The sequence below is a fragment of the Ruditapes philippinarum genome, unplaced genomic scaffold (assembly GCF_026571515.1).
Source record: "Ruditapes philippinarum isolate M1 unplaced genomic scaffold, ASM2657151v2 ctg4376_1_1_1_1, whole genome shotgun sequence".
Taxonomy (NCBI): domain Eukaryota; kingdom Metazoa; phylum Mollusca; class Bivalvia; order Venerida; family Veneridae; genus Ruditapes; species Ruditapes philippinarum.
Window position 1 is genome coordinate 2,859 of NW_026860443.1, and position 20,994 is coordinate 23,852.

The 20,994-nt window shown below is 31.1% G+C and overlaps 2 protein-coding genes across 2 annotated transcripts; one reads left to right on the forward strand and one right to left on the reverse strand.

The window, feature by feature from the left end:
* Positions 1-602: 602 nt before the first annotated feature.
* On the forward strand, positions 603-11,144 carry LOC132760096 (uncharacterized). Its single transcript, XM_060751991.1, has 9 exons — positions 603-658; positions 1,285-1,335; positions 1,864-1,952; positions 3,598-3,669; positions 4,534-4,696; positions 7,494-7,588; positions 7,826-7,891; positions 10,312-10,465; positions 11,029-11,144. Exons 1-9 carry the CDS (start codon positions 655-657, stop codon positions 11,142-11,144), a joined length of 810 nt encoding a protein of 269 aa, XP_060607974.1. The 5' UTR covers positions 603-654.
* Positions 11,145-15,290: 4,146 nt separating this feature from the next.
* LOC132760097 (uncharacterized) lies at positions 15,291-20,119 on the reverse strand. The gene is made up of 7 exons (XM_060751992.1): positions 20,114-20,119; positions 19,693-19,764; positions 19,061-19,259; positions 17,486-17,577; positions 16,813-16,884; positions 16,061-16,181; positions 15,291-15,485 (listed from the first exon to the last, which is right to left on the reverse strand). The coding sequence occupies exons 1-7, from the start codon at positions 20,117-20,119 to the stop codon at positions 15,370-15,372; spliced, it is 678 nt and encodes a 225-aa protein (XP_060607975.1). The 3' UTR covers positions 15,291-15,369.
* Between the last annotated feature and the right edge of the window lie 875 nt (positions 20,120-20,994).

Sequence of the window (20,994 nt, forward strand, 5' to 3'; positions counted from 1 at the left end):
ATTAGCGGGGAAATTGAAATGTTAGCAAGAAAAGATAATCAAAGAGAATGAAAAGGTTATAAAGAACTATTATATATAGGTATCGGCTATTGGATATTGGGTATGAGTTATGAGTATATGAATTAAAGAAATAACTACGCAAAAGAATAAGGGACATGAACAATAACATAATAATATAGAGAGACACACATGGGCACGAACAGAACAAAAATATACAGCAATGGCATAAGAGACAATGTATACTTGACCCCGTGACATAAAGTTTAAAAGCAAAACAATCAAAAACATCGGCAAGAAAATATTAACAAACGCTTATTTATATGTTTGTTTATATTTATGTTCCCGTCTATTTTCAAAGATGACACAGCATTTACTTTATTGTCAAGTAGAATATATTCTTTCTCAAAGTCTGGCCTGTTCATATTCAAAGTGAATGTTTAAAATAGATCATGCGTGCTACCTTTTCAAATATTATGAAAGTTTCCTTTAGTGTTACGAGAAAGACAAACATGTACATATATATGTACAATATACATAGGAATAAGATAAAATAAAAGTAGACATGTATCATTACTCTTATCTTGATTGTTGACTCTTTAAGATATTAAATGTGTCATTATAGTTTTAACGGCTTTTCACATATTTGGAGTAATCATGTGTATGTTAGTTTGTTTTTGTACAATAACTTTTCACTTATTGAAATTATAACAGTATTTTATTGCGTATGTAATGGGCTTGTTTTGTTAAGGTACAATATAATATCTTTTAGAGATTTTAAACTTTTTTTAAAGTTGGATGTTAATAAGTATGTATGAAATGATATTCATGAATGGATAATTATAAATTTTATATAATGACCTCAATAATTTATCTCTCGACAACAAGGGGTTGTAATTGTTACTACAATTTAAAGTTATGGATGTTTTGTCAATTACGTTTAATGGAAGATGTGATAAGGATTGGATAATGTTATCATATTAAATGCTTATCATTATTGTTTTATTTCAGTGACTTTTATACAGACTTGTTGTCTTTATTGTTTTGTTTATCTCCGTCTATAATATAGACATTATTGTCTTTATTGTTTTATTTCAGCTACAATTCTATAAGCATTTTAGTCTAACAGTGACATTTATACAGATTATATTGTTTTTATATTCTATATAAACATTACTGTCTTTATTTATTTGTGTTACCAAGTCGTTTATACATACATTATTGTCTTCATCGTTTTATTACAGCAACATTTATACAGATATTACTGTCTTCATTGTTTTATTACAGGGACTTCTACACTAACCGTATTATTTTACATATTGCTTGCAATTGTACATGGTATGTATTAATTTATTTTTATGCAATCGGATTTCAAACGGTGTCCATGCCTTGCATATACATCTAAATAGATTCCATATTTTGCTTTAATTGTAAATCAATTGTAAAAGAAATCAAATACATCATTGTCCTCTATATTATGCGTAATTTTCCGTGTACCTCCACATCAACCCCAACATCATTTAAATCAGTAAATGATGGATATAAAAGAAATTAATTCATTGGCGGTAAAACGAAATATTTCAATTCCATTTTCTAAACCATTTCACTCAGACGTTCACAGTTTACAAAAAAAATATGTCAAAGTTAAAAGGGTAATACAAAGATACATGTTGGGCATTTTTTCTTCTCTTAAATAATCTAAACTTTATAATAATTACTAGATATCGGTGTCGTTATACATATACGCATTTACAAAATATATTGTATTGAACGAGTTGAATCAGGTCGTAATATTGGACACTTTGGCGAATGTAAAAATGTTTTACCCAACACATTCCATGATTTTTTTTTTTCAAATTGTAAAAGGCACACATGGTGATTTATATTGCTATCAATGTGCAGATGTCTCCAAAGCACGTGACTGTAGCGTTGTCAAGAAATGTGGACCAAATCAGGTACATGTTCTTTTTTATGTTAAAGTTTAAAAATTAAGATACGTTGAATAGATATTTTTCTGATAGAAATTATCCTAAATCTATTACTAAGAAAGCGTTTTCTAAAATCCAAGGCATGTCCCAAAATGATGCTGCTAGTCCTGTCGTTAAAATACTAGTTCAATAATACCTTTTACTGTATGTTTTGATAAATCTCGTGAAATCTTAAATAAATATCGGGATCTATTACTTTTGTCTGATAAAAAAAAAGTGTTAAATATATACACACCAAGTTCAAACCTAATTTTAGCTGATAGACGTCCTTAAATATTCGAGATTATCTTATGAAAAGTGCTTTACTAGATTGTACATTTTTATCTAGCCAATGTTTACGAAGTAGATGTTCACATTGTAACAAAATAAAGTGGTTCACAATTAATAGCAGCATTACAGGTCGTTCTTTTGATTAACATTATGATGTTAACTGCACTACAAGTAATGTAATTTACCTCATTACATGTAAAGGCTGTAATAAACAATACGTAGATCGAACTAATCAAAATGTATCATGCAGAATGAATAAACATAGATTTGATATAAGAAATTGTGACGTTAATTCAGTTTCACATATTGCCATCCATTTCGGATCACCCGAAAATAAGTGTTCATTATTAGATTTTTCATTTTTGCCTATAGAAATAAAAGCATACAACATGGACCGGTTATTAAAGGAATCTATCTTTTTGGATTCATAGTTAAATACTATAATTCCAAATGGACTAAATAATAAAGTATTGCTTGATTTATAGTGTGTTACATGAATATTTATATGTTTATCTTAACTTTATTAACCCTGTCAAATAGACAGCTGTATCACTATTGATCCATTTTAATTCATGTACCAACTTTATTTATAACATAAATATTTGTTTATACATGTTATCATATTTTTGCCGCCAAAGCCATAACGTTTTTTTGCGCGTTTAACGCATGTTCCGTTATGAAGTCGCTTCCGGTAATTTTATTATGTTTTGCACTGAAGGAAGCATATTGCCGAAACGTATGCAATAAATAATTACTGAATGTTCGTGTGTGTGGCTTTTCTATTTATTTTACGTATTTTTTTCCAAGCATATTTTGTCTAGCAATATTCTTTTAAACACAAGATTATGTTGTGTTTTAATCTTTGTTTTACAATTATAAATATAAAATTAGATAATCAAAGAATATTTCACAAAATCTTATTTTGTGAATGAATAAAATGCCAAAAATTGGTCTACGGTTACATGTTTACCGATTTTAACTTACATTCAAACAATTTATTCCAAAAGATGTGTGTTTATTGACAGGTCCAAAATGTATGTCTATACTATTTTTTCCAAATTACGAAATTCTCAAAGGCTAGATTACGCTATTATACACCTTATAAAGTATGTTATTTGCAATATCACTATGTAAGAAGTATAAAAAACATGTTGCAAATCATAACCCTTGCAAATATCAAACGCAATTGTATATGTTTGTTGCCATTTGATTTTTTTTTATCTGGAAAAATTGCTTAAAATTTTAACTGGGATTCTTATCTTTTAATCTCCTTTTATAAAGGCATAACAATGAGATTAAAGGAGGACACACTATGAATATTTTACTGACATTGCTTTTTAAGGTGTGTTATTCAACTCAGAGCATAACAAGCAATGGTCAGGTATACAGGAAAATGGGATGCAGAGATGTATCGGTAAGTTTTTACTATTTTAATGTGCCAATCTGTTTAAAGATTAGAATATTGCTACTTTCTTATTGCAAATGTGTACAGCTGATGTTTAAAAGCGCGGTGGTACCTTAATCTGCAGAAAAATGTAAATTGTGTAATAAAAGATTTTCGTGAATTTGTTCCGACAATGAAATAATAATAACTATAATACTGTAACATATTATTAAATAAATAATAGTATAAAAACTGCTTATAATTAGAAATAACTAGAAAATAAACGATACAGCTGTTGTCTATTGGCAGTCCATAGTGTAACTGAAACATTTAATTTGTCAATTTATACATTTGATTTTGTCGCAAATTTTCCAAGACGTAGCAAAATATTGTTGTTTTTCTTTTAAATATTTGACTATCCTAATCGTTACAAAAAATGAAGGAATGTATAAGGAAATATGTGTGTGAAAAAAAAAACCCCAAAAAACCAAAAAAAAAAAAAAAAAAAAAAAAAAAAAAAAAAACACTAACAAAGAGAAAAGAAATGCATAATCTGTTTATTGCTTACTATCACCGTTTTCAGGCAGTGCCTTTAGAAATTTTGAAATGACATTAATGTTCTCAATAAAAAAAACAGCCCATGCTTTATGGACAAGAGGTCAAATATTTTGCGTTATATTCACGTTCTGGTGGTTTTTCTCCATTTACTAAGCAATGTAATAATCAATGCACATTACATTGGTTAAAAGAAATGAATCAACGTTGAAGATTTAGTTCTTTGTCTTAAATCTTAATAACAATGTTCGCATACTTTATCACATATATTTGTTTTGCTGTTTATTGACCACCGTTTAGCAGTGACGTTTTATTTTGTCTTCTTCTGAATAACAAAAGCAATGCAGTACAACAACCGGCATTGTTGGTAAACGATTCTTGTTCGGTAGAGGATTGTCAGAAGAAGTAACTGGTGTGGCTTGGAGAAGTCTGGGCGATACTATTTTATGTGATGCCTGTTGCAATTCTAACCTATGTCAGCCCAAACTTTGTAATGATGAAGGTAATTAGAAGCAATTTTGCTTGAAATGGTTTACTAAAGGGTATTTTTCTAAAATATAACCCTAGATTATGGAAAGCCATGGCTATCTGATATTGTTCTTTTTCAATTTATTTAACCATTTGGATAATATATAAGTTCACTTCGACAATATATGATATGAAAACACCTTCTTATTAACCGGAATCCATTATATCAATCCACAGTTACAATATATGAAACCATGCCGTCAGTGTATGAAACCAAGGTAGCTATGTATGAGTTGATTTTATCAATACATGTATATGATACCAATTCTTTAATATATTGTACCAAAGTAGCCATGTATGGAATCAGATATCCTTATATGAAACCAAATTATCAATATATTAATTCATTATACAATATATGAAACTATTTTATCAATGTATAGAGCCGAAATATCAATATATAAGTTGAATATCACATTATATGATACCAGTTCTTCAATATATGATACCAAAGTAGCAATATATGGAACCAGATGTCCTTTAATAAAACCGAATTATCAATATATTTAATCGTTTTTACAATAATTATATGAAACCATTTGATCAATTTATATCTTGATTTTTACATTATATGACACCAATTCCTCAATGTATTAACATAGGTTGCGAGTATATGAATCAACTTTTCCAATATGTGGAACCAAATGAGCAATGCATGGAACTAAAATTTCATTATATTGACGGGACTTTTTTAAGTTTGTATTCTATCTTTGCACTGGTATTACAGTTTCGCGCCAATATTCCTTGTTGAACTGTCAAAAGACTAGCGTGCTTCACTGATGACACACTACACATTTTCTAAATAAGGAAATATTTGAATGTAACATCACATTCACTTTGGCCTTAAAATAAGCTGGGCAGGCAAAACTTATCGTTTATATGTACGAGTTGTATGTAAAGTTTCAAAGTCATAATTTAAGCTGAGCCGTACTGACCATTAACAAAAACATATTTAAAAAATATGTTCATCTTGACCTTTACTTTTGATAAGAAATTGGCATATCCAGTAGGACACATAAAGGTTAATCAATTCACAAAGTTTAAACATAATCAGACAAATAATAATTGATTTCATGAAAAAGTGTATGCATTGTAATAACAGAATTCCTTTGACGTGTTGACTTGAAAATAGGCTATTTTGGCTCCATATAATGAACATTGCTATCATAGAATGTAACATCAGCTTATATACTGCTACGTTGGTTCCATACATTAATAAAACGGTCTCATATATTGTAAAAATGACATAATATATTGATAATTCTGTTTCATATAAGGGCTTCTGGTTCCATATATGGCTACTTTAGTACCATATATTGAAGAACTGGAATCATATAAAGTGATAATCAAGTCATATATTGCTACTTTGGTTCCTACATTGATAAATTGGTTTCATAAATTGTAAAAATGAATTAATATTTTGAAAATTCGGTTTCATATCAGGACATCTGGTTCCATATATGGGTACTTTGGTACAATATATTGAAGAATTGGTATCATATAATGCGATAACAAACTTATATATTTCTACTTTGGTTTCATAAATTGATAGTTGGTTACATACATGTATATTAAAAAACGAATTTATATATTGATAATTCGGTTTCATATAATGATATCTGATTCCATACATGGCTACTTTGGTACCATATATTGAAGAATCGAAATCATATATCGAAAAAATCAACTTATATATTGCTAACTCAGTTTCATACACTGACGGTATGGTTTCATATATTGTAACTGTGGATTATTATAATGGATTCCGGTTAAATATGAAGGTGTTTTCAATTCATATTTAGCCGAAGTGAACTTATATATAATCCAAATGGTTACATAAGAACAATATCAGACAGCCATGGCTTTCCATACTAGAATATTGCCCGTTTTAATATGAAAGTATAGTTCATTATGTAAATGATCAACCTTCATGTTTATTTCAGTAAAACCTGTTAAAAGTTAAATATATAGGATAACAGCTTTCTTTATTAAATACCTACCGTATAAGTGGTTTTTTCTGCGGGCTCCAAATTCTGCGGTTTTTCCAAATTTTGGCATGTTTTTATTTCTGCGGACTTTATTTCTGCGGCACATTCTTTGGACAAAAACGTGATTAAAAATTCTGCGGCTCATCTTACCAAAGTCTAAGTCACATTACTCTACCTATTTTATTTGCATGTACACATTCGCATTAAAATTTTGTTTATCGTCGTCACCGCAAAACTATATAGTAATTACAAACAATTTTATTGTTTACTTGCAAACAAATATAATGCGCAACAAAAGACAGTATGCATCTTTTGATCAGCATGAAATGACGTGTGAAAAATATACCCCGGTAGTATCTTTAATTTAATAAAATTGATAGAAGTTTATCGTAAATCAGACAACAATTAATGTATGTATATTGCAGTCCTTACACTTCTATGAAAATTCAATAACTAACGGTATTGATGAGAAATAAAGCTTATTTGAACTTCGTTATCCTAAACGCAAACGCTTGCAACGAATAAAGAATAAAGATTTAAACCTAAAAATCCATTTTACAACTACATTGTTCCACAATAAACCCTTAAACAAGGCGATCTAAAAAAAGGAACAACATTGAAAAAGGTTGTAGTAGAACAAGCCATATGTAGCTCTGTCCTTACAATGTGATATTGACATTTTATATATCCAATTAGATAAAATGAGAACTTAATTTGACATACCTTCATAATTATCTAACAGCTGTTTTAGCATGTATGTATACATATAAATATGGCTCTTAGATTATATGACGGATAGAGGACCAATATGCTTTCATTGTGACTATCAGACTCGGAACAGTCCTTGTACGAGCGTTCGGGAATGCGCTCGAGGTGAAGTAAGTATGACGTCTAGTAATGAGTACACCACAATTTCATGCTCAATATTAAACATTATTGCTTTTGTATTAGATAAAAAAGTAACCTAAGAACAATACTGTGAAATCATCGTGTGTTTCGAATTTATGTAGTCTAAGAATTTATCTTTTACTTTTCATTCTCAAATAATGCAGATATATCAGCTAAGAAGTATTTGACATAATCTTTCCTTTACCTTAATCATTACTTGATTTTAGGCATGCACTCTCAACTATGCTTCCGGGCATCATGACCTTTTACAATCAGGATGTATGTCTAAAAGTGTGAGTATTCAGTCATTGCCTTGGTGTGCTTTTTAACTTAGTATTTTGCAATTACATATAAGAACAGAACATGTAAATAATGTTATTTTGCCGCCTATATGCTACCTCGTATTCTTCTAGAATATGAACATGCCAATTAAGATGCATTATTCGATGGTTGAAGGCATTTTTTAAATCTTGCATTTCCTAGTTACGTTTATAATAAATATCTTATTCTCTTCATATAAGTGCATAAAGATCTATTATCGGTTAAGTGTAAGGTTGCTTTATTTATTACATATGTTACATACATACTAAAAGACTTTATGGCATAACACCCTACCCGTATTTAAAATTATTTTGCCGCCTATATGCTACCTCGTATTCTTCTAGAATATGAACATGCCAATTAAGATGCATTATTCGATGGTTGAAGGCATTTTTTAAATCTTGCATTTCCTAGTTACGTTTATAATAAATATCTTATTCTCTTCATATAAGTGCATAAAGATCTATTATCGGTTAAGTGTAAGGTTGCTTTATTTATTACATATGTTACATACATACTAAAAGACTTTATGGCATAACACCCTACCCGTATACCTTCGAGAATGAAAAGCAATTCTCGTGTTTATCTTGTCATAGGTATCTTTAAAATCTATATGAACCAAGGTATCCTAAATGGAGATAGTAACCAAAGAGTAAACAGATTGTTTTTTGAAATGTTAAAGTTCCTATCACACCAGGAACAGATATAACATTATAGGGAGTAACATGTACAATTATTACGTTCTCCATAAGCAACAGATATTTACATACACATCTTAAAGTAAAATAAAAAGTATTATACGTTTTCAGTTTTACATTTGTCAAATCAAAGTGAAAACAACTGATGAGATTTCAATGAGATCGTGTGGGAGATCCACGGAATGTTAATAGATAAAGTGTATAATTCCAAGTGGAATTCAAAATCTGAATCTCACTCGGGATCACCTATAAAATAATAAATGATAAATCCAGCGGGATCCTAATCCTCAACGGACTCAACTTGATCCCACCTGAATCTTGCTTTTAAAAGTTTAGATTTTTGAGTGGGATTTTCAAAATTCCACTTGGGACCCAATAAGGATACACTTGTTTAAAAATCACCATTCGTACATTGTTCAAACAGAAAATAAATGATCACAAAACAACTAAGTCTTAAGAATTACAGAGCTCGACCGAGCTAAAATAGTTTTTAAATGAAATATTCTTGTTTGGTAAGTTTTTATCAGACTTAGGAAAAATACAATTCCAATTTACTCAAATGATATGTCAACATTAAGTTTTTCTAACTTCAATTAAACTAAATAAATAGTGGAATTAATAAAGAACTATGTTCGAAAATAGCAAACAAACATCATCTTTAGATGTGTCGATGTGTTGTTCACAGCTGACATTGAAAGAACTGTGACTATCTGAAACATCATACACGAGGAACATTTAAATATGAAAACACCAACATTAATGAATTTGTTCTAGGAAAAGATACACTAAAGAACTGTGTTTCAAAGTATGGCTACCAATCAATGTATCAAATTAAGTACTATGCACATAATGATAACCGTTAGCCTTTTTTATTAATTGTTTATTGCAAACCAGGGATGATACATAATCTTTCATCGCTTCTGCACGAGAGATTCAAATTTATTTAAAAATTTATTTTGAAAAAAGTAAATAAAATAGTTAAAAATTATACCAATATAAATAGGTAGTAAAGTGTATTTTGTAGCCTTATATATCACTGTTTCAAATTACATATTGATAGGGTGTAATATATGTTCAAGTTAAAATTATAAAACATACATTATTTTCGTGTTTCTAAAAAACGTAACTTTTAAAATTAGAATTTGTGCATACACAAGGTATAATTTGTTTATATCTAAGACAAATGCTAGTCATGCAATATCTCTAAAAATAATGTAAGCATAGAAAATGCAAACATTTAATGTTTTCAACACCAATGTTATCTGAAACATATAGCATTAGTTTTATCAATTCTTATTTCAACTGAAAAATTCAAAACATTTAATCTTATCAATTTTATTATTTTATTATAATAATTGATATAAAAATATTAGTAATGATTATAAAATTCATCAAAATGATGGATTAAGCAAAGTATAAAAGCATGTTGGTTTTACATGCAACTCAATCTAGCTGTTATGTGTGTATCATTATAATAGCATATGTTTATAATATTAAGCGCATGTGATAACATGAGAAAACCGCATTTCAATAATGGTTGTTTATAACAATCTTGAATATGAATGGTCATGGGATGGACTTACCTTTTTGCAACTGTTCTCTGACGGATTAACAACTAAAGTTGGTATTGTGTCTCAAGTGCTTTGACATACTTATGTTGATATATCAGTAATACAAGCGATCTTTTCTTAAAGATATGTGAACGAATAGTTAGTTCTAACAGCTTCCATAAGACGAATTCTACATGCTTTACCTGTTGTGCTGCTGATGTGTGTAACACCGGATGTAACAACGTTGACCACGAAGTAACTGCTTCCACGACCCCATCTGGACAACTTTCAACACGTGGTACTTAGTGATGATTTTTTTTAATTTTATTTTTATCATTCATAAACATTCGTTCTTTACACATTTATGTATGTATGTATGTATGTAGGTAGGTAGGAATGTGGGTAGGTGGGTAGGTGGGTAGGGTAGGGTAGGGTAGGGTAGGGTAGGGTAGGGGTAGGGGTAGGGGTAGGGTAGGGTATGTATGTATGTATGTATGTATGTGTACCCCTCCCCCGTGGTCGAGGGGTTAGAGTCGATGATTAGGAAACTACCCGCCTATACTGTTGGAAAAAGGCGTAAAATGAAACAACAAACATGTGTGTATGTATGTTATTAATTTTTTATCGGTTCACTTAATATTTTATCTTACATAGTTGTGGTCTGTATCCTTGAACGTTTTATTAAAATAATTAGTTATTGAAATATTTTACAGGATCGTTATAATTTAAATCAGTATAACCGCGAAAATGTTTTTAAACAAAGCACATTGTACAAGCATAGTAACTAGTCTGAAACATTGACATGTATTTTAGATCATGTCTTGATAACTTAATATTTTGTTGGTTTGTTTAATGTTTCAGCTGGATGTAGCGACTCTACACATTGGCAAACCTGTAAGCTTGCGGCTAGTATAGTTTGTAAAGATCTTGCTCATGCGAGAAATGCAAATTGTGAACATTACTGTGGCTTTTGCTGAAATCCTTTATGTATAAGTATGAATAAATTGTGAATACTATCTTAGAAGTCTTGGATACTTTACACCGCTTATTTGAAAAAGTAAAAACACCTTATTAACGTTTTTTAGCAAGATTACAACTTGGTATGGAACATAATGCATATACAAGAACTTGATACGTAGTCTTAAGAAATAGGAGACGGAATAATGGATGCATATCATCAGTGTAACATATTTGTCATTCAATGTCTACATGACATGATAATATGTTAATAAAATAAACGCTATAGTTATATAGTTATCTCAGACTTACAACTCAGACCACATTTGATTTTAGCGACACTTAATTACCAAGATTTACCAAGATGCACAACAAAGAGAATGTTTATCAAGATGCCCAGCATATTTACAATTAATCCGATCTTTAAATAACAGTCAAAGCTTTGGATAATAATAAATAAATAATAATAAGTGATAAGAAAAGATAAGTTAGAGAGGAAAAGTGCGTGTTATTGAAACTTGTGTGAACACATAAATATGGTTACACAAAAATAATAAATAATGCAAATACACTGAACCCATTTAGCTTATAAGTCATCGTTTAACATATAATACGTAGAATGAATACCTTTAAACCTTACACCAGATATTTGTTTTATGAAAGGTAAATGGTATTTGTGAACTTTAAAAAAGGATCACGCGTAAATAAGAAAAATAAAATGTAACTATAGTGCATTATATTGTAATAAATAGATAGCGGGCAAATAGGCAGATGTCATGGTATTGAATGACACTTGCTATGTAGAAAATGGGTGTGTTTCTTCAAAACGTCATAATATGAATAAGCACATCGTATTAAGTCAGTGTGCATATCACTTGGCATGTAAATTTGGCTTATGATATGTACTTCTGGCCCCGCGTTCACAAAGATTTAAAGCAGCATGCCTCCAGATTCATGCTCATTTTCATGAAAATTTTGAAAATGTATTCTAAATTAAAATATTGGTAAATGATCAAAGAAAATAATTTCCACATTGCAAACAGCATTTGCAATCCACGTTTTGATTACCAAAAAGAGGTCACAATAAGCTAAAATAGCCCCTACTGCGTTAGTAACGCAATAGGAAAATGGTGATAAATACTGCAAAATCAGCCCTTAATAGCACATAACATGTAAATCATTACTCGAATCATTAATATTTTTAATTTTGTTAAAACCTTATTACATTTTCTCAAGTTTAATTTTTTTGACATATTTTGGTTCATCTGGAGGCATGCAGCTTTAAGGATCAGGATCAAGATCTGGATCAAATTTAAAAACTCTAATATTCTTTATTGTTTATACTCATAGATTAAATATCTTATGTTAATTTGATAAAACTGGGCATGCAATAGCAAGTTTATGAAATTTTAGAATAAAGTCATTGTTATTTTTGCAAGTTACAGGCATTTTACAGTTGATCCAAATATTGATCCTGATCCTAAAATTGATCCTTATTTTGATCTGAATATTTTGTATTTGTTCTGTTATTTGTTAATTTTATCCCAAAATAGTTTGGTTTCTTTGCAAATCAACATTTTTTTACATTTTTAATATTCACCATTTAATTCTAGCGAACAAGATTAATTTTAGTAACATAAAACAATGAAAATAAAATCAGGATCACTTGATCCTGATCCTGATCTTTTCTTTGTGAACACGGGGCCAGCAGATCAGGTGATATCAAATGAATTTCCAAAACAAGCAGACAACCTTTAATCATTCAGCAAACATTACATGTGGGTCTTTTTAACTTTATTAAACTACATTTGATTTGTATTTGTGACTTGAGCAATATTGTTGTTTAAATTCTTTTTCTTTTAAATATTGTTTCATTTATTTGATTATATTGTACAGTACTTTTGAACGTGTAAGTGTGCATGATAAAAGTGCTTTAGATGTTTGGTATATATAATAATAATAATAATAATAATAATAATAATTATAATAATATTGTTATTATTATTATTATTATTATTATTATTATAATTAAAGAATAAGTCTGCATGATTATTAAAATCTAATGTTTGTTAATAAATAAACAAATAGCGAAACAAAACTACAGATCTAAGTATACAAGAATCGACTACTTGGAGTGTAGTTATCAAAGTTTTAGATTCAAGGATTCCGCACATGTTATTTGTTATTAACATAATCGCTTTAGGTAACCTTTGACATTTCGTCACTTGGCTCGAACCGCTTTTGGTTCAAATCCGGCTAGAAGCATTGCATTCTAGCTCACAGAAAAGTTGGTAGTTCTACTTGGGTACATGCACGTGCCTAAAGAAATTAACAGGGAGCACTACAGGTCTTCCTCAATCACACGAGTCGGGAAGTGGCGGTATGGTCATTGTCTTGTCGGTGTGACTAAAATACTTCCAAAAAGGTATTTATACAAACAAACAGAAAAAAAGCTAACACGGGGTTTAAAAAAAAACTTTGCCTTTGCTTTAACCCTGGATCCTAATTATTCGACAACACGTTTATATGTTAAGAAAAGATCTATTTGGTGAAGGCGACTTCTCACTAGCGTATGATTTAGCTTAAATTGCAGCACGACAGTCGGATAGGAAAGTGTACATAACAGTGAGCCAACAAGTTGTCAAATAAAAGAACTTCAAATATCATTTTATTGCCGAAGAGATAAGGGGACTGTTTAAACTAAAACGTGACACATTCTCGTGATAGTGATTGCTTCTTGTCTAAAAGTAAAAATGTATAATGTCATGTCCTAAATGTCCTCACAACACTATGGTCATATTATCATGATAAAATCGAAAAATATTTCAGCATGTGCAATAACTAACGTACAGTGGAACTTAGTTATTGCTCTAGGGTAACTTTACGATTATCTTTTATGATTAACTTTATTTTGTTTCGTTAAATCATTTTGGTTTAAAGATTGATTTGGTATTTATTGACGACTAGGAATATACATGTATCATTCTTTCTAAATTATATAATTCAAGTAGGAAAAAAAACAAGTAAGTAGTTTACTATTGGGTTCCTCTATAGTTTTTGCCGAATTTGTTTTTAACGTTTCTCAAGACTACAATCCTTAATTTGCTGAATTTAAATTGTAGACTTGCCCTACAGTAATTTAAGAACGGACAAATCAAGGAGCATGTATTTAACAAAATCGAGTAAACAATGGACGTGCATGTTGGACTTGTTTTATACTGGCGGCAAAGGTTTGTACAAACAGGTTAGTGTTTATTGGGAATTCGATTTTTATTTTGAATGCATTGTATTTTCTTTTATTTAAGAAGACATACCGACATTTTAACGGTCATAAGGCGTGTCTCTAACTTTAATGGTGACGGAAGACCCAAGATGCCCATGTGTGCACTAGCAGCTACGAGCATTGCATCGCACGCACTATTCTTTATCAAATGCGTAGTATTCTAAGAAGGCGTAAGAAGGCTAGGGGACCTATTAATATTATTCAGGTATCATTATAAACGCTTATTCGTGCACTATATAAATCCTAATACAACCATCCGAAGAGCTAGCAAAGTCACTATTGTCGAACGTTGGGGACATGTGAGTATCTTTGCAGCTAGATAATGAGCACGAACACCTTACCTCTTGCGTCGTAATGAAATCAGATTTTTTTTTAATTCTTCAAGAAAATGTACAGTTTCTTGACCACGAGTCACAAAGATTAGACTGAATATAGCAATAACATACTTATAGATTCGGAAAATCAAACTGTATTTAATACGTTACATGACTTTTTATCATTCGGTTTCTTAAAAGTAGATTATCATGAACAATTTATTAAAACAATGTGAGATGCAAGTTAGAAAGACAATATCTTTATTTCTAAAAAGAAACAGACATTCAAACATCAGACTTTTTTAATTAAGTTGAGTTTTTCGAGCCACAGTCGCTGTAAAGATTCCTGCATTGCTGTAGCAGGAAGTTATGAAATGCTGGCACTTGTATTTTTTCAGAAACATCGACGTTCCGATATTTTTCTTACATGACAAAATTCCAGAATTATCAGCGGAATTCGAACCCACAGCGTTTTGACGTCGTAACCTTAACACCTCGATCACGAACGCCCTATAGCTGGCTATCAATACTATTTTTAAATAGCAAAATGTTTATGAACACATTTAAATTACAGAAGTATTTAATTTCGATCTATATTCATAAGTTTAACACATGAATGTCATTAAAAAATAAATTGCCAAAGCTCCTTTAGCAAAATCCGCAAAAATGAGAACATCCGGCGTGACTGGCCTTATCTTTGTCACTACACGCAATGCTTGAAGCAAGTTCACAAGTAACTGTCGATGATCTATCAACGCAAGGACCTGTGAAAGCATAGGTAGTTTAAAGCTCCGGAATAAAAAATGATAAAATGAAGATATTATTACAATTTATTGGCTAAAACTATTTATCGTTTGTTTTAATTTTTCTCTTTAACATTGTATAGGTCGTAGTTATACTATTTTAAGAAATAAAATAAGAATGTAGAATCATTTTGGACCTGTGAAAACATAAAGACGAAATAAAGCATCGAATAAAAATATGTCAAAAGATGATATAATTTATTAAATTGTATAAACGTAATACATGCAGCATTTATTTAGCTACCTACAATAAACATAAAACAATATATGATAGAGTTACTTCAAATTAATTTAAAAAATCAATTTTGAAGCAAGTTTAAACATAGGAATTATTTAAGTGATAAAACATTTAAATGCTTGAAATTAATAGAAAATGAGTAAGTAAGAAAACATAGTAGTCTATATTATTAAATTAAACATGATGATTATGATGGTGGCGAAGAAAGCTACCAAAGATGCTATTAAAATGAAAAATAGCGTTATTTTAAATTTAATGATGGGATGACGTTAATAATGCTGATGCTGATTGTCCTTACCTTTTGTTGTATGTGCGTTGTTGTAAGGTATACTTGTACAATTGGCATTGCATAAATCATTGTCACAGCATCTCCAGCATACATCCGTGGTTGTCTCAGGTATATGGAAATGCCCACACGTCTGAAAATATTCATGATATTTTGAAACTCTTTTGAAACTCTTGAATTTAAATAAAATTAATCACGCTATTATACAAGTACACATGTTTGTATTTTTAAATTTAGATATGTTTTCTATTTTATATTCAATTAGAAACAAATGTAACACACGCATGCTGAAAATTCCATTATGAAATTACAGTTCAGCTTACATGTTTGCCTTAAACGTCTTACATCGTTTGTAAACGCATCTGCATATACATAGAGTAAAGTTTGTCCGTAAAAAAAGTAATCATACAGTCTGTGTTTTGCCGTGTTCCCTGTTATGTCTATTTGTTTGAGATCCTGCTAGGATCCTTGTCAGTTATCCTTAGTTGTTAGGTCGTGCAGGAGTTGCGTTCATTGAAAGCTGCCCTTCCTCGTTGATATTGTCGTTCATATTATGACATACTTACGTGATTCGCCTGGCACCCCAGCGTGGCGAAATTACAGCATTGCACAAAAAAACACCAAATTATAAAGCTAGGTTGTTAGTAAATAAGGAGATGCTTACATGAACAATTTATGCTAGAAACGTACCGTTGAAATGTTACCTATGTGTAAGATCAATCCCACCTAGATTTGCTAAATTTCATACTTAGAATTTTACTTACGCTCGTAAAAACGCATCCACTTCTAAGCAGTGTTCCTGATGTGTGATGTGTGGAGAAACTTTGATAACATGACTGAAATAACAGACTTGAAATAATAACAGGAAAAAAAACGACTGCAATTTGTTGTGCGATCAACCCTTGAGAGCAGCTACAACAACAAAAACAATAATAATCTTCTTGACAACTTTACATCTGTAGTTTGCTTCTGATATAGAAATCACTTAAACAAGTAACGCATAAGACACTACATATACCTCCTATTGACTTAACGGATGTGGGGGGGGGGGGTGTTAGGGATCTTTTACAATTTCATTATCTCTCAAGTACAGACTCAATCAATCCGAGTATATTGCAATTTCCGTGTGATTTTGTTGTGATTATTGCTTTCAAGGGATAACTTTTGTCCTGTTTTTTGTTCAATTTTGTCTTTTGTTATGAACATTTAAGTTATGCAAATAATCGTGTTTAATATGACAATATGTACTATAATACAACCGGTCAGCTATGTGAAAGCCATCATGTTGTCAATGCATAAAAAAGTAATCAGGTGTTAATAATTTTACAAAAATACGCTCGTCACCAGCGTCATATACGTCACACAACGTGCATGCATTAAAAACAACATCAGTGCCGAATTTATGAATGAACTACGACTTTGTACCCTGACATTTACCTCATCAGCGTCACACCTGTCGATTTTCATGCAAGGATCAGATGGTGATTGGGCGTCACAATTGAAACATACTGGTCCAAGTTGAGAGGCACCTGCAAAATAGATAGGTGACAAAATATTCCCATTTTCCCTTCAAATATGTATTTTTTCTTGATATCGCTACAGTTTACGTTCACTTTAATTTGCTTTTAAGGAAGTTAATGATTGGAATCACTTAATCACAATGTAGTTTAAATCAAGATTCAATCAAATTAATAAAAAATCGTATATAATCAAAGGAAAACGAGGGCTGGCTTCAATATGACATGAATAATGTTAAATGTATTAAAGATAAATTTGCATTGTGATAATTTGATTTTAACCCTTTCCCTCATGAGCATTTTGTGAAAAAATGGCCGTTTTCACTGAAAAGCCTTCTGTTACAAGTTCAAACTGCTATGAAACTATGAAAAATGTTTCAATACTAATCAAACTTGGCACAAATGTTGACTGGACCATGTAACGACATGCTCAGTCTTAAATTTCCTGTTACCATGGCAACGAGGGGACATTTCAAAACTGCCAGAAATCACTTTTTTGCCTCGATTTTTTTCCATCAAAATTTACTTCAAAGTGCCGCAACTTCGTAAGGGATTGAGATAGAGTCAAATGCTTTTCAGCGTTGGTTACACGTAATCTTATTATTGACCTGGGGTCATTTTTAGCCTCTCACAAGTCCACTATTTTCTTGGCGATGAGGGACTCCGCCCCCTTCAAACCCCCCCAAACAGTAGGGGGCACATCCCCCTTCTGACAACCCCCTAATGTATCTTTTGGATGGGGGCGGCGCCGAAAAAGTGCTCACTTTTTTAAGCAACATTTTCTAACGAAAACATGTGTTTGGGGCCCAAATAGGACATTTTTTCACTATTTCAGGCCTAAAAAAGGGGGGTCGAAAGTGCGTTATTTCGCGTATATATGAGGTAAAGGGTTAAGAAATTTAGACTTTTGCATGTATAAAGCAGGAAAATGGTTTTGAGGCAGGACTTAATTTAAGAGATTAGCATTTGAGATTTATTTTCAGTTAAATCTTCAAATAGTAAATAACATCTTACAGACAGCATAACAATATTATAGTTTATTACCCTTCAAGTTTTTTATGGATAATTATGCGCCGGGAGAAATTGCTATAAGCGAGCAATACCGGTATTAAACACATTAAATTTCCTCTTTTTATTACCACACGTTGTACACAACATGAGCTGCTGTGACGATGCGCGTACGGTTCGATGCAGCGCAGTGTAATTTCTGATAAACAAGCACTTTTTAACTGTCAAAGAACAACAAATTTACCAAAATAGAGAAATGATAAATCACTCCAAAACCGAAATAACATATAACTGGTCACAGTCCCCCATTATTGGGTACTTAGTCTATTTGAATCTATTATTATTATGTAACACGCTGTGTCCTGAAATGGTTTCGAATAGTAATTACCGAAGCTAACTGTATTAGACATTGAAAAAAAAGAAAAAAAAGAGGAGATACCCTACATATTTTCTTTAATTTTACACTTAGACATCTGCTAGCGTTTACCTTTGTCAGAACATAATGATGTCTGACATAGATCTGAATTGCAACATTCGTCACATATCGCTTTATCAAGAGACCGCACTTCTGCCATTTTGGCTTTGTTGCTTGTAACTTCTACAGATTCATCGAACTTGTCGACATTAACCATACTTTTACGATTGTATATGCTTCTCTTTCCAACAATGATTCCATGTTTACACATCTGGAATACATTTACAGATGTGCAAATTAAATGTTGTGGATTATACCCATTAATAGCCCAATACAGTGTTATGTATCTAATCTATTTCAGTCTTTCATCTGCTTACTAGTAAAGTAACATCTTAAGATTCGCAATGACTTTCATACTGCACGAAAACAATTCCGATTCAGAACACAAATAATACAAATTCTTACATCAAGGTTTTTTGGACATTTGATTGTTACAGTGATAAATATGAGACTTACCATGGCAGTCGTAATAAATAGTAAAACTACTTAAGGCAGTTATATAACATGATGAGCCGACTGAGTGGAAAAAACACAAAAATATACTGGCTTTACAATACTGAGAAGTAAGTTGACTAATTAATGTTTAGATATTGTGTAAAGATACACATTCATGTGATTTGTTAAATGACACAAGCATCGCTTACCGCTGCGTCGCGACAGCCCATATTTCGAAAGATTATCCCTTTTGTTGAAATCATCTGTGTACTGTAACATACCTGCAACCACAATTCATAAAATTGAAAAAAAGTATTATTTGATATGAAGTATTTTTAACTAAACAATTATGCCTCAAACTGTTACATAAAAGTTAAGTCAATGTGTAATAAAGCGTAACCTTTTAAACAATATGAGGGCAGTCCAGGAGTACATGCTTCAAGAAAATGCGCATGGTAATTTTTATCTTAAGTCTATAAATTTCTGTGATGCCACTATTTTATCTTATATAAGAAAAAAATGTGACATGTAACTTCTGATAAAACTTGTTTCAAAACAATAAAATCTCATAATAAATCTAATGCAACGTGTGAATCATGACCTTAGATTTCACGATTTTTTATAACATACATGCATCTGTACAATAATACTCAACAATTTTCATGACAAACAACATCAATCAGACAATAAAAACATACATGCAAATAAAAAAGAATAAAAAAGGAACAAACACAAACAAAATTAGTTTATTATAAGTGTAATATAATGATAAAGGCCAAACAAATTGATGAACTGTGAAAACGTAGCAAATAGGACCTTACTTATGTTCAATTTGATATAGTATTAAACAAACACAATACCTGTCCATTTGAACATTTCTCAATATCTGCACAATTTCTGGCCTCCGCTATACCTTTGCAAGAAAGACAGTACAATGCAGATGTCACTGAAAAAAAAACCGACCTAGGTTACAGAAGACGCTTAAAGTACGAAGCAAGATTTATGCAACAAAATAAATGTGTTCCCTTGTTTCATAATTTGTACAATATCAACACTGTTATTTTGTCTTAGTGTTAAACCCCCTTGTCGGTGATTGGTTGCTTTTAAGTGTTGATATATCAAAATTATGGCCACTATTTTAAAACCTGAGAAATTGTAAGGGGCGACTTAATGGGTTCGAACTATTTGAGTCTATGCATCTTTTATATCCAGCGGGTGATGTAGTTTGACCTCTGGTGTTGCTTTAAGATTGTAACACATGAGGTTAGCCATAACAATTATTATATCTGTGGCCGAGTGGTTAAGGTCGTTGACTTCAAACCACTTGCCCCTCACCGCTTTTGGTTCGAATCCTGACAGGGACTTGGATTCTTTCATATTAGGAAGCTATCCAGCTAGCTTACGGAAAGGTCGCTGGTTCTACTCAGGTGCCGTTCGTGCCTGAAATAATGCACGGAGGGGCACCTGAGGTCTTCCTCCACTAGTAAAGCTGGAACGTCGCGATATGACAT